This window comes from Anopheles bellator, chromosome 2 (genome assembly GCF_943735745.2).
Source record: "Anopheles bellator chromosome 2, idAnoBellAS_SP24_06.2, whole genome shotgun sequence".
NCBI lineage: Eukaryota > Metazoa > Arthropoda > Insecta > Diptera > Culicidae > Anopheles > Anopheles bellator.
The window spans coordinates 69,850,538-69,865,663 of record NC_071286.1 but is presented as its reverse complement, the minus strand read 5'-3'; the positions used below and the strand labels follow the sequence as shown (position 1 = coordinate 69,865,663).

Genomic DNA, 15,126 nt, shown 5'->3' with positions numbered 1-15,126 from the left:
CGCCCGGGTGGAGGCGTGCCACGTAAGGGCCCCAAGAAAACTGGTCCCCAAATGACTTTTAAATGACTCCGTCTCCGTCGTGGTTGCAGGTTGAGGTCCTTCGCAGAGGTCGCAGTCCGATGGCGAGCTGTCCGCTCGAAATCGATCACATAAATCCTTGAATCGAACCATGGTGGGGGGCGAAACCGGGTCGGTCCTACAAACCGCCCCGTGGGTGTCGGTATGTATGCTGCGCTCGTCAATGTAATAATGACGATACCCATCGGCGGCCGTTAAGTACATGTCACCCTCCGTTATCGTCGTCGATCTCGCACAGTCTCCGGACGACTAGCTGATGTGATTAAAGCGAGTTGAGTTTTAATAAACCCTCGCTTTAATTGACCATCGGACGCGGCCGAGTGGAAAAATGATTGAAAAATGAAATTAAAATCCTTTGGCACCCATCCCATCTCCCACCGGAATGCACCGGAAGTCCTCGTCCCCGGTCCCGGACGGACCTGGCCTGTTGGTTGTTGTGCAAGAAACCGTTGTTTGTGTTTGGCGACCATCAACAGCGGTGGACGTAAAACCCGCTTTACGACGTGCACGGCTCTGGTCAGCTGGTCGGAGCGGTGGCGCTGTTTACTCGACCTCGCCAGGCCCAGCAGTGACGGTGAATAAATATAACTTAATCAGCCACCGAACGGACGGATGGAAGAATTGTAAAAGTGTCACTTACTGGAGAGAAGGTCCAGGCCGATGTGCGATAGGGGCGTTTATCTTCACTTCTCGAACGTCCTCGGGGGCTGGTCGTCGGCAAACCCGAAACCGGAACCCATCGAAACAAATGAAAATGCACGGCCGAGGAATGCAAAAAGAAACGGTGAACCAACCGAATGGAGAATGATGTATGATGTCCCGGAGCGCAGCGGTCCCGGAGAGTCTCGGAGAGCGGTGAACCAAAATAGATTTGCTTGACCTCCCGTCGTTGTCGTCGTTGGTGCGGCCGTTGTTTTCTGTTCTGGAGCGGACAATCTTTCATCTTGTGCATCTTTTGTCGTCACAATATTAGCTCTGCATCGCAAATGGGGGCCAGCTCCCGGTGGTTCCGTGGAGATACTTGGATCCTTGGACGGATACGGTCCTGTCGCGTGAACAGCGTGCGAAATCGTTTTGGGAACCATTTCGTGTCAAACGATGAGTTTTCGCAGACACATTACTGGCTCGGGTAATGAGATGGGATGCTCTGCCTCCCAATAGGTTGCAGCACGGTTCATTGGCCCTTATTAAGGACCGCATACGGCGCAGTCAAGGGCGCCAACGCTAATAGGATGCCGACCAGACGTGCCAGCGGACAAGGCAATTCGGTTTATTGCCTTGTCCCTCGTTGCGGTACAATGTCGGCTCACGAACGCCACTCGATCTTCTTTGACGCAATTTGTGGCACGATCTGCGACGCACTTGGCCATTGCTTTTCCCGCGGAAAAGTGCCCATCGAAAGATTCGATTGCTTCTCGGAAGCGACCCGGGGACCGTAGGGAACTAGAGTTGGTAATGGATTTTCATTTGCCTTTCAAAGTGAATCTCCCTTGCGATTGCGGGGTCCTTGAGAGTCACGTTCCACTCTACCAGGCTGGTTGTTGATGCTCATCATCGCTCACGAGTCGAGGACCTTGGATTTGGGTTGTTTTTCGGGTGCTTCGGCGACCGGAAAAATATGCCACCCGCAGAGCGCAGACACGCTTTCGGGATTGAAAGATGATTTTTATGACACTCGTTCATTAGCATATCTGGCGCAGTGGTCCGGAGCTGACAGTAGTTTCGACGGGCGCTTCCGAGAGGAATGTCACACGGACCTATGTCAATCACGGCACGCGCACAGCCTCCAATCTTTCACATCGCTGAACGGCCTCCTTCGAATCGTTGTCACGTCCCGGAGAACGGAGGCCCATCCGTCCGTCGCCCACCAGACTAATCACTTTCCGTCCGCTGAGGACCGTGATTAGATTTGCACCATTTTTCTAGCCCGACATCACGTGACATCTGTCAGATTAAGCGCCCACTGTGTCACCATTGTTACATTGTTGCGAGGTCGCACACAAATTTTCCCACATGAGGTGTGGGGAACTGAGGGCAGCTAATGGAGCGCATTCCGATGGTCAATTGTTGCTTGCGCACTGCCGCTCCCGGATTAGTGGGGCCCAATTATTAAACCATCGTTTTAATTGCGGTGCCTGCGGTCGTCGGGAGGAACTGCAAGCTGCATCTTTGTGCACTCCACCCGCCTCTCGACGATCAGGTGGGACAATGCCGCCATTGTCGCCACACAGCAGCGCAGCAGCCCGCAGGCTCCCTTGCACCTGCAACTTTCTCAAAGTTATTTGTTAAGCTCTGCATCACGTCCGACGTTTTTTTCCGAACGCCCGAGCGTCCTTGTCTGGGCATTAGTGAACGAATTTGGGTGTGCTGTTCACAAACTCGGCAAATCAGTAAGAAGGTGCAAATGTGCCACTCGTGTAGGAGTTATCGAATTACAAACTTCACCCAAACAAAGATGAAACATTAATGCCGAAAGCCCCAGTGTGGGAAACACCTCCAAGAAAAGCGAATTCGTGGGCTTCGTAATGCTTTTCTGGGATTGGCTTCACGTTCCTTGCCTTCGCGGAACACGACCGACCGCAAGGATGCTTTGGGGGCGCGCGATATTGAATTTTATCGGCGGTCTATTTTTGGCTACGAATTCACGCAAAACGAAGATCAACGTTTCATTACCTTTTCGGCTGTTTCGGCTTTTGTTCGATGTCCTGCTGTCGGACTGCTAGTCACTGCTCGTCTTCGAAGATTGTCCTACGCTCTGCTGCCCGTGTGTTCCGTGCTCAAAAAGCTCCTAGTACTGGGAACGGTCAACCCGGTTTCGATGCTGGTTCGTGGAAGGTCGGAAAAGCAGGCCTCGGTTTACCACTACATTTTCCCCGCACCCCGGTTGAGTGTGTCTTGTTGGTAATTTAATTAAAGCCTGGCGCACGCTAAATGCTCAACTCAACTTTCCGGCCACTTTCGTGGAAATCGGAGCACGTCGGAGCTGGCGAGGAAAATGGCACGAAAAACTCACTAAACACACGCCACACACTCACCTCACGTTCACACGGTAATTACGTTCGCCAGCTTCTCACTTCAGATACACCCCAAACGGTGGCCGTTCGGTGGGCCCGATATTGCTTTTTCCATCGGCTCCCGTTGATTAAGATGTCGACACACACGCGCACCCGACGCCCTCACCCCCGCTATGGACGGGTCGTTTTCATCGAGAAGTGGCGAGAAAAATCGAAGACCTCGAAAACGAGCTACAAAACACGGCGACCGCCACGGCGAAGATGCTGGCAGATTCGGATAAACGCACTGTGGATACTGCGACTGCGACTGAGGCTGCTTGGATTTGACACGCTTACTCCTCCTTAAAGCCAACCAAAAAAAGGACTGGAGCACGATGCAGGATGCTTCTAGGCGTTTCGCGAACAAGCGAAAAGGATTAAACTGCAAAACACAAACACTGAGACCGTATCACCTGCGAGCACTAGATTGGCAAACGCGCGTACTGAAACGGAAAAGCCCACCCCAGAGGCCCTCTGTGACTGGGAGCCACACACTTAGAGCTTGGCGAACGAACCAAAACACAATAAGCGGAGTGTGCGGAAAATGGTCGCTCAGAACCATTTTTCCAGCCCCACTGACCGAGTGAGGTGAGCCCACCGCTCGCTCGTGGCTCGCTCGCTCTCGCGCTATCTCACCGTTCGCTCAGAATCTCTTCTACTAGGCTGTTCAATAAGTTCTTTGCCTCGATAAGAAAGCCTCCATTTTTATGGTTTGAAATTCACTTTGTTATACAGTAGGGGGTACTTGATCCAACGGGACTCCAATTGAAGAATTCCATCCTGAAGGAAAAAAAACTGTAACGCCTACAAAAATTTCAATTTTTCAAGCATGATTTATTTGGGTCTGAAAACAGATGGAAGTATCTAAGAAACAAATCTTGCGAATACGGTCAATACTCCAGCAATTCGAAATTTAGTTCATGGATTTTTGCTATTTCAAAAATGCTTTTGTGACGCTTTTTTCACGAATTTTCTCTTTCAGCTGGCCTAAAAGGTTTTAACAATAATCAAAATTTATTGTTTTGACAGTTTGTTCTAACTTTAGCGAATGCGGTACCCATTTTACACACAACTTTCTGAAACCCAATACTTCAAAAATATTGGTTGTACTGCTCAATGAGATGGCTAGGCCTTAGACTAAATCTCTTTCATTGATTTGACGATTTTCCAATACGACATCCTGTATTATCTACAATTTCAGGCGTTGTGTCTGTTTTTGACATTTTAGCGATGGATCATCTTGAAGGCTAGTATGATCACGTTTAAAATCAGAAACACCCCTTTCAACCCCCTAATTAGAGGTGAAAAGTCCTTATACACTTTCAACATTCGTTCATAATTTTCCGTTGCTTTTAAACTTTTTAAAAACAAAAATTCAATCACTGCACGATACTTAATTTTTTTCTGTTGAACAACATTCTGTGACATGCCGATACTAAATCGCGTGCCAAAAAAATAAGCGACCAATTCAAATGAAACTTCACAAACGTTCATATGAAGGGTGTAGTGGCGCCCTGAGTTACCGAGGCTACGAACTTATTGAACACCCCAGTAATCGCGAGTCACCTTTCGCGAAGGTGAACCATGTTCCAGTGAGAGAGATAGAGAGAGCGCGAGAGCTCGCTTGTTGGTCGCGATACTTTTCGTCACCGACTGTACGTACGTTGTTATGATGTCCCCAAGAGACTTGCACAGCTGCAGCATCTTCGCTAATCGCCTGGGAACAGCTGTTTGCGATGTTTTGACCTGCCAAGGAGCTGATAGTCGGTCCCCAGTGGGCCCTTTGCGAAGCCCCTCTATATTTGGTGCCGAACGGGTGGGACGGGTGCGACGGGTTTAGTTCAAACACACGAGCCACCCCAACACCTCCAAGGCGTGCGTGACGTTTGCCGTGAGAGAGAGCGAGTGGTGGTAGGTCTGTTTGGCCAGCAAAGCCGCCGATCACGTCGTCCCCGGTTCGTTAGCAAACGCTTCAAGCTTGTCCCATGTTTGTCTCTTTATCGGGCTGGGGTGCCGTGCGTTTGTTTGCTCGCCACACCAGCTGTCCTTCGACGTCGGCCGAGATATGTGGGTCACTTTTCAATCGTTCAGCCCCTTAATCGGTAACCGGCCCGGCCCGTCGTGGAGGCCAAGCGGGCCCACTTTCGGATAAGATAGTGCTCGCGCGATGGAGTATTTATGCTACTACGGCAAGAACGAGTGCGAGAGTTCGGAGGTTGACCATAAAATGAGAGAGCGCGAGAGTGACCGAGTCTCTCTCGCGGGCCGGCCACGGGAGCATCGTGTATCGAAAAGGATACCAGACAGAAGTTTACAGGAGGGCACTAGGACACTGTAGAACGTTGTGGCTTGGGGACGATTCCTGTTCCGCAGCTTCCCGAGTTTGCCACGAGCCGTGTGCTCCAATTTCGTCGGCGTCGGCGGCCGAGGTCAAACAGAGGGCGGAGGCGGGGGGATAAAACTCGGCGATAGGGCACGAATACATTCTACAAGTATTTTATTCGATTTTTGTTGTCGTTGTTGTTGTTTGTGGGAGATATTTTTATCAAGAAACGTTTCGGCGGTGGAAATGTGGAAAAAGAGCGACAAAGTACAAAGCTAACTAACCCGAGCGAGCCGGACTAACCTCGAAGTTTCTCGAGTACTACACACATACACACTCACAAGGACTCACGGTGACATCGAACTACGCTAAACTGGCAACCGGGTGGCACGCCAGAGCTTTCTATTGCGTGTGCCCGCGCGGCAGAGGCAGAGATTACGAGGAGGATGGCCACTGGTTTGGAAGCGGAGTCCGGAATCGTCCAGACATCATGCGAAATGTACATCGAAAACTGGGGGGTTGACTATAAACTAGGCCAGAGCTAGGGCAGGACTACGAAGTGACTACGGTTGACGAAGTGACGGGGATAATAAATAAGCGCACAATCGATCCCGCGGGAGCCGCCATTCCGGGAAGCTATTTACAGTAGTACCGATCCTCGTACTTCTCGCAGTAGTCGCACACCACCTGACAGCAGCGGCCATTGGTGAATCGGCAACGGCACTTCTCGATCGTCTTGATCACCTTGGTGGTGTAGCCGCGACCGCAGCAAAGCGTGGCGCAGTTGTCCGGATGCAGGCAGCGGCGTCCACGTGTCACCGAGCAAAATGTCGGTGACGTCTCGAAGTAGTACAGCTGATCGTAGATCGTTTCCTGTGGGGAGCGAGTTGCCCAACCGGCACAGGTTAGTAGTGGAACCGTTGGAACCTCTGCGGAGTCCTTACCTTGGGACGAAACTCTCTCGGGGCCGAACGGCGCGCAGTTTTGTTGTTCACCGGAATCTTCCGGATGGCCAGGTGATACTTGGTGCGCAGCATGGCGGCCGTCGTGTTGAAGTCACCCAGTCGCCGCCAGCAAGTCTTCATTGAGCACGAACCGGACACTCCGTGGCACTTGCACCGATCCGTCATCGCACTCGTGATGGCCTGGATGCCAACCTGGAGCGGAGAGTGGAAGCGAATTAGCTGGAGTGATCTGGCAGGACCTGGCCCTGGGCTACCCACCTCACTGTCGTGACGCAGCATGTCCAGCACCGGATCATCGTCCAGGGGTTGCTGGAGTTCGAGAAAGTTCCGTGCCACGCGCTTCCCGTGCTTCACGTTGTCACTACAGCCGCCCCAGCGCCAGGCCAGGCGCGTCGCTTCCGGTTTCCGCTCGGACGCACACTGACACTTGCTCATCCGGCCCTCGGCGCAGGCTCGTGCCACCGCGTGCGTAATGGCGGCCGCTGTGAGAGCGTGCACGAAAGCCGTCTCCCGATAAACCTGGAAGAGAAAGGGGAATGGCACACCATTACCGGACCGAAGACACCCAATTCGGTGCGGATCGGTTACCTTTTTGAAAATGTTTCGCTTTCCCCTCGTCTCGATCGAGCAGTTCCACCGGTAGTACCGGAATTGCTCCTCGCAGTGCGTGACGGCTAGCCGGCGCGCCTCCTTGATCGCTTCCGGCAACCCGATATCGCGCCGGCACTGATGGTTCTGCTTCCGTGTCCCGACTAGATACCGGCACGGGCCGGGCGATTTGGTTATCGGGCTGAACACGGCCATCACCGTGTTTTTCGCCGGCACCGAAGGTGACTCCCTGTGGAAGGGAAGGGATAAAGAAAACTCAAAAGAGGCAAAGGATGCACCATGATTGCATTTCGACCGCTCAAAGTTTACAGGTCTTAACTTTAGTTTACAGGTACAGGTCTTAACTTGAGAATCGTGTTTTTTTTAAGAAATCAAATGTTTACATTGTGACAATAAAGTATCCCGAAATTTGTGATTTAAAAAAAAAGCTTTATTCGATTCGATTCGATTCGATGGCTTATGATGAAGCTATTAAGACCAAATGCAGCGCTTATCGTTGGTTCAATTTTTTTTCATATGACCGAGAAGATGTGAACGTCAAAAAGCCAAGTTTGGTCTATTGGGAACAGTTTTGCTTAAAGTTTTCTTCAATTGCAGGGTCGTCGTGGTGTTGCCAAAGGATAGAACGGTTAAGAAAGAATATTTTCTGCAAGTTATGCGCAATTTGCGCGAAGCAATCCGCAACAAACGCGAAATCCCAAAACGAAATCCAAAAGTCGTGAAATTTTAAACAAAAAAACGAAAACAAAAAACTTTAAACAAAAAAAATAAATCAATAAATAATGAAAAATTATTTGACTGCGGACCGCGTGCGAAACTAACGAAGTTTCCTGGCAACTCCTTTGAGCATTGCTCTGAGCATTCCTCTGAAAATGTGAAAAGCATACAACGTGCTGCAAACCTTCGTCCTATCGATTGACGACACCAGAACGCTCTGGGAAGAGACAGTAATGAAACCAACAACGGAAAGAAACATATCTCTATTTCGAATTTCTACTACAAGTACTAAAAGCAAGCAAACGAACATACAAACGCATACATATCATAACTCGTCTTCGTAGCTATTCAATAATTGTACTAAATCCGAAACGAAACAATAAAACATTGAAAAATCATAACACTGGCTTAGAGTAATTTCCGATTTACAATGTTTCTTAGCTTGTGGATTAATAGAACTAACGAAGCAACAAAACGGATCCAAATTCAAAAAGCTCCGGTCCGCGGCACAAACGCTTTGAAACATTTCACCACAACCAACCGTTATCCGCAAAGGGCTGAAATATTTCCAACTTATCCAAGAAAACAACTTTTTCGAGATTATAGAAAAATAACTTATCGAAGTGATCGTTTTCAAAATTTGAAACGACGGTGCTAATTCGAGTAACGGATTTATTTAAATGTAATTAAGGCGTGCAACGGTGGCATTATTAAACATTTTCGATTTGGCACGGCAGTGAAGAATATGATTGGAACGGTTTCTTTGTATGTAACCGGTTCCTAGGCTGTGGTTAAACTGTTTCCAAACTGCCACTAGAGTACTACATTAAGCCGCTCACCACCACTCGGGCTCAAGAGGATGCCCTACCCACGGACATTACCGCCCCGTGGTGGTAATCGCTCGTCACATCATTGACAACGAATTAATTAGCCCCCGGTGCGTCTAACGCAAAGTGCATCTAACGCGCTCTGCCGGGGGCCTCATCGAGTGGAAAGGCAATTTTGTTATTGTCGCGAACGACGTTATGCTGTGTTTCAGCCTGTTTACGCGGCGACCTGAAATGTGTTTGCTTCTTCAAACCCAGGACTCGTCCCAGCCGCCGTCGACATGCCGTTATGCACACACCTTGACGGGCGGCTATTCAACGACAACCGCGAGCATTATCTGCAAGGGAGTTTTAGTCCGAAAAAAACGAACGAACGAACGAACGAATGCAATTCAGCGACCACCTGCAACGTACCCGGAGTGGAGGGGCCCCTCCCCACCCCACGGTGTGTTTACCCAGTGTCATTTTCCGCTAAAAACCCACGGCCCACGGACCTTGTCTGCCTGCCCCATGCTAATATCTCGAAGATGCGACGGAGCATTCGCGAGTTATTAATGAAAAGGCACACACATGGCGCACTTTCGCTGGGTGTAGGAGTTCCGGGGCCGGGCCGGGGACGGGACGAGGCGGCCCACTAAACGGTGGCTAATTTTGCTCGCGATATTTTCATAAGGAAATTGACTTTCGACTTCCGAGGCGGGCACAATCGTCGGGCACGAAGGGGGCAATGGACCGCAATGGGGCAAAGAAGCTTCCATTCAGCCCGTCGTATGTGACTCCTCGTATGTGCAACAAAGAACCTCCATTCGTCGAGGGCAAAAAAGGAAACGGATCACGTTCGCGATTCACCCACGGAACCGGCACCGGCACCGTGTGCATGGAAAGAGATCTGTATTATTTTTAACCATTTTCGCCCACCCATTGAAGGAGTGATCCTTTTGTGGCCCAGGACACAGGCTAGAGCCAGACAAAACGGGACACAAAATTGGCACGGGGGGAAATACGCCGTGCGCCGTAAGTGTGGCCACTTGTTGAGTGGTGGTGCCGTGTGTTTCCTCGTACGACGGCCCCGGAGAGCCTTTTCGGAGAGCGCCATTAGTCGAACCAGAACCGAGAGGCAGGCCGCCGGGTGGTGCGGACTGCAGACGGAAAAGTCGTAAACGGAATTGATTCCGGTGGCTGCATTGCGCCGGGTTCGTTTTTGGGGAACAAACTAGACGCAATTATTAAGGATTACGGTACGCCATATGGTGGTTTTTGGTGTAGCGTTTCGAAATTCATTGAAGAAAAAATGGCACATTTTATTCCAATTTTAACGGTAATGCTCTGGGTGAGCAAACCCCGTACGCTATTTGCTTTGAAATGGCAGCCGCCATTCGTCCGGCACGGAACGATATTAATTATTTAACGTCTAAAAATGTCCCATCAAACGGTATCATCGATGGCGAAGCACGCAAAAAAGTAGTGCGATTCGTCGAATCGGAATCGTTTACACAAAAGCGACGGGGCCGGAACATGGCACGGCATTCTGGCGATGAGGTAGGATTTTCCTGTTCGATTTGCCGATCCCGAATCGTTGACATTACTGTATCAAATATTCATAAATTAATTAAAATATTTGGCGATAGGCAGCCGCACACGGGAGCGGGAGCAATAAAACCGGCAGGCAGTATGTTGAAGCCGATCGGATCCGCATACCGGCCACCGAAGGAATGCGCAACAAGGGGCAGGGCGCCAATAATTTGTCCCTTTAGCAGGTTAACCAGGCCCGGGTTGGGTTGGTGTTTTGCGTGCACATTAAAAATTCAATTCGACATTTCATTCCGAAAAGGGCGATTGTATCAAACACTGACTGATTGCCACCGTCGTCGCAAATCAAGCGGACCTCGGCTCGGCATTCCATTAACTCCATCCACCCAGCACCCCACAGCTTATCGAGGAGCGATGCTCATTTTTTTATTTCGGCATCCCCATCGGCCACCGGGCATTTGTTGTGGGTTGTTTCTTTGGTGGCTTCGTTCCGGCGGCCGATCCTGCATGTTTGATGAGCCTTCTCGGGTTCTGGGGCACCGCCGCATTGTTGCGCCATATCCAAATTTTGCCAACCAGAGAGCGACCTCAGGCTCTCGGTCGGTCAACCGAAAAGCAACATTCGCCGAAAGTCAAACAACAAGCGCTCAATGTCTATAAATTTTAATTCGATTTCACGTTATCGCTCATTTCGAGGCTTAAGTATCTGCCGGAATGCGGCCGAAGGCTGGCTGGCCACGCCGCGCGCCCCATGTAAATGGATCTGGGCTGGTAATTGTGGCAAAGCAAATCATCGGCCAGTCGGATGTTTGGTTGCGCCGGTCAATTATAATAATTGATGTGGGGAAAACTTGCCAACCGATATCGATGTAAATTAATTCCCCGGTCTGCACCGGCCAGGCCAGGATTGGTTGATTTAGCGAAACGCACGGTGATCGTGGGAGAAAAGCTGTAAGTAGTAAATATTTGACAAGCCCGTTGAGATACGCTCTCGGCGTCCGCGCCATGCTCTGTGTGTGCTCTTTCGGGTTTAATAAAGTTCTTTTTTTTCGCTTTTGCGCTGGCACACGGTGCGAGATAAATAAAGTTGTTAAGATTATTAACTTCCCGGCTCAGCTCCGAAACCGGCCGGGAAGGAAGCGGAAGCGAGAAGAACGGAGCACTTTACTCCTGTTGTGGACACTGCAAACGATCGGTTGGCTGCACAAATTTGCATTCGACTTGTTGAGCCGGGCGGGGATTATTGAAAATGGTGGCATCGCAAACATGTACGACAGGGAATGCTTGCATCGACTGTTGATGCTAAACCGGAATCGGGAGGCATAGTTTGTGATGCGATTGAACGAGTTTAACAACATTGATTGTGGCCAGAAAGTAAAGGTAATTTCGGAATTATATGTGAAAATACTCATTGAAAATAAATATTTGAAAGTGTTTCAGAAGGGCTTTGGTGAGCAAGCTCCAACGAAAACAAGAGTTTAAAAGTGGTACAAAATGGTCAAAGAGGATTCGGAAAGCGTTGATAAAATCGAAGAACTGGTGCTCCAGAATCGTCGATTGACAGTCCGAGATCTTGCTGACCTTGTCGGAGTATCGAAAGGATCAGTGGAAACCATTTTGAGTGATCATTTGCGCCTCAGAAAAGAGAAAAGTCCGTTGGTGCCAAATCGATACCCTGATGAAGGTGAGCCGAAACCGTAAAAAAACACGCAAATGCAAGTCAACCTCTCGTGCTCAGATGACGAAACAATTTCAAACATCAAATAAAGCGTATTTTGGACAGCTCTTTCCGATTCTACGAAATGATTATTTCTAAGCATTATTTGTAGCGCGATAAGGGTTGGCACGAATCTTCGATAAAACTCCTGGCAAAACTCACCCCTTGGATGTGATAACATCGTTGCACTCGATGAGACAACAGAGCGCACTCACGATCAGCAAACCGACCAGGACGGTTCTCTGCCGGAATGCCGGGGCCGCCGCCCATTTGCCCGACGAAGACACCCCACCGGCCGTCGATTTCACCACTTCGTCGTCGGACATCGCACGGACTTGCCGCAGTTCCGTTATCAATTATCGTTCCACACAGAAAGGTTTCACTTAGCACACCTCCTCGGGCTGGATCCTGGACGCTCCGCACCCAAAAAACGATTGGTTCTCGCACTCTGTCCACTGTTCCGTTGTTGTTCACCTCCCCAGGAGCAAGATCGCTTCACCGATCACTGACCACCACGAAACAATCATGACGACGACGCGCGACGACGAAACTCACGGAGTTCAATCCTCGCCGGGCCGCACACTAACACGGACTAACGCGCGGCCGACGACACACACGCAACCGAGCCGCGGGCCTTCCTTCATTCGCTCGTCGCCCGTCGGGCGCGCCGCCGCTGCATATTCTGCGCGGCCGGGACCATCCGCCGTGCGCCGAACTGTCACATGGCGCGCACAAAGCTCTGGCCTCTGGCAGGCACACGGTTTTACTTTCGATTGCCCCGAGCAGCAGCAGCAGCAGCAGGCAGCAAGGATCACTCTCCGGTGGACTCCTGGCGTTGGGCGTTGGAATGTTCCGGTTCCCGGCGGTGCATTCTTCGCTTGGGGCGCGCGCGATCCGTCGTTCGCGGTTGCTGCGGAGACTTTAGCTGACCGTCGCCATTCGCCCCCCCCCGTGTGTCGCGGGGATCCCCCTCACCAAACCCGACGCGAAAAATCGTCCCCACAACGCCGAAGAGTCCGAAGTGGAAAAGGCGCTTTCCAAACCACGACCACGGTTCGGTTCTCGCGCTGCCGGCGTTCGGCCATTTTCGGACACTGCTCGGGCTGCTTCCAGTGGGGTGTTCGTCCCGTTTCGTTCTCTCGTTCATTCGGTCTCGCTCGGACCTGGTGTGGACCAGGTTCAACGTGAACCCATCACTTCGCATGGACACTTCACGATCGCGCCGTTACAGGATCATGCTCTGGCCAACGGAAGGAGTGGACCTTTCGCTTGCCGAGGACTTCAAGACACCGCGGGGTGGTCGGCCCGAAATGCTGTCTCCCAAAATCGTGTGGGTGACAACATGTGAAATGACGGCCGGGCACCTTCGAGGCCGTTGGACCACGCGCCGTGGTTGCGTAAATTGGACGGCACCATAATGGTTTCGTTTGTTCGCCCATCACCGGGTTGCGTCCGGTTTTGAGGCTTTTATCCCTCCCAAATCTGGTGGGCGCTGCCGTCGATCAACGGCCACCGGCGCACGTGGTGGGCACGATCGTGGGACGCGATCGACGGAATGAAGTGTTAAAAGCGGCTGCATTTTTCACGGACATAAATCATAGTGCCTTTTCCTTGTTCGGCGAGGCTCACCTCGAGCCCGCGCCGTGGGAAAAGTTAATCGAATGCTCACGAGGTCAGGTGGAACAGGTTGCCTACACGGATCACATTTTTGTTGACGGTCACAGGCGGGCACCATTCCGGGGACTCGCTATACGCGACGCAGTCGGGTTTTCCTATTAACTTAATTAAGCAGACGCCATGTTTCTTTTACTGTTTAACGTTGATGCTGACGATTGTGCAAATCCTACCTTAACAACCCGCGGCTACCACGTGGCTACCAGAATTCTGATGACTTCCGCGAATTCCGAGAAGTGCCGCATCCCTCGAACCTTCCGCTGGAAACAAAACACAAAATTAATCTCCCGCTACGGCCGCCGGCGGAAAACGGCCCACCCGGGAGGAAGTACAGGATCTCGCCGTGCCGCTACAGAGAAACAAAAAAAAATGACTCCCGAAAGGAAACAAAAATCATCATAAAAATAGCTCGTTGAGCCCGAGAGACCGGGACCCAGAGTCCAGGCCGAGCGTCGGGGCGTTCTATCAAAATCGTATTAACTTTAATTGAAAATAGAACCATTGCCGGTGACATGTGATGGCCTGACGCTGACCAAGGGGAGCGAGCGTGGACAGCGCAAGGACGCAACGTCTCCGCCGCCGCCGCCGCCACCGCCACCGGGGGACGGTTTCCTACGCCAACGGCAAGGCGCTCCTCCAGGGGCGCTCGGAAAACCCGGCAACCGGCATCCGATTACAGTTCACTCGACGGTCGACGGTCTCTACGGTCTGTTTTACGATTTCGCAGCGATTTCGAATCATGTGGGACATTAAATTTTAATTGCCGGCCAACTCCCCGGCTTACCCGGCTCGCACCGAGATAAAAACGTTTATGGGTCTTTGTTGTTGTTCCGGTCCGCAAGGCGCGCGGCCCACAGGACACTCACAGGAAGGTGGATACCGGGGCCCCACTGCTGGTGACGCAAAATAGGAAAGATAACTGTTTTGACCGATATCGACAAAGAGCGAGAAACATCTAACGCATTCAGGATCTCGAAGGACCGCACAGATAAAAAGATGTTGCTGCAGACACACAAAAATCGTGGCTTCTGGCCAGCTTCATGGTCCTTCTTTGATGTCCCCCTGAAGGAAACTCTCAAAAGAACTCTAGGATAAAACCGTATTAATTGTATTCTCAAAACCAGCAGCTGACTGCAGCGGAGGCTCGCGGGTTTATTGGAATGACCGTTCTTGTTTTCAATAGGCAAATGGTTGTTTTTGTTGTTTTGTATTATAGAGACTTTGAGCTGCAATAGCCTAACATTCGTCACCCAATAGGCTAATAGGTTAATGCAGAAAGGGAGATCCAAAACTCACATCCACGTTTATTGCTACTTCCAAAGGTCCAAAGGTTTTCACAATGCAATGCATTTAATAAGAAGTCACCAGTTCAACCAGCAGTCAGCTCAATTTGATGCTCCTCACTATGCTTGACAAATGATCAATTTGAAGCATGCATTTATCGAAAAACGACTAGAATGGACCAGAAGACAAGTTATCGTAATTTTGCTCCATGAAAATTCACCTGGACACAAAGCAAAACTGGTTCAGGATACAATCGAAGCACCTTCCTGGGAGCTGCTACATCACTTCAGGCCGTAAAAGACGAATAATTCTTTCAGGCGTTACATCTACAAATTACCAGACAGAAGGG

At 50.7% G+C, this 15,126-nt stretch overlaps 1 protein-coding gene across 1 annotated transcript; it reads right to left on the bottom strand.

Moving 5' to 3' along the window:
* Positions 1-5,975: 5,975 nt before the first annotated feature.
* On the bottom strand, positions 5,976-12,145 carry LOC131207943 (protein Wnt-4). The gene is made up of 5 exons (XM_058200578.1): positions 11,982-12,145; positions 7,008-7,257; positions 6,678-6,938; positions 6,399-6,611; positions 5,976-6,327 (listed from the first exon to the last, which is right to left on the bottom strand). The coding sequence occupies exons 1-5, from the start codon at positions 12,143-12,145 to the stop codon at positions 6,091-6,093; spliced, it is 1,125 nt and encodes a 374-aa protein (XP_058056561.1). The 3' UTR covers positions 5,976-6,090.
* Between the last annotated feature and the right edge of the window lie 2,981 nt (positions 12,146-15,126).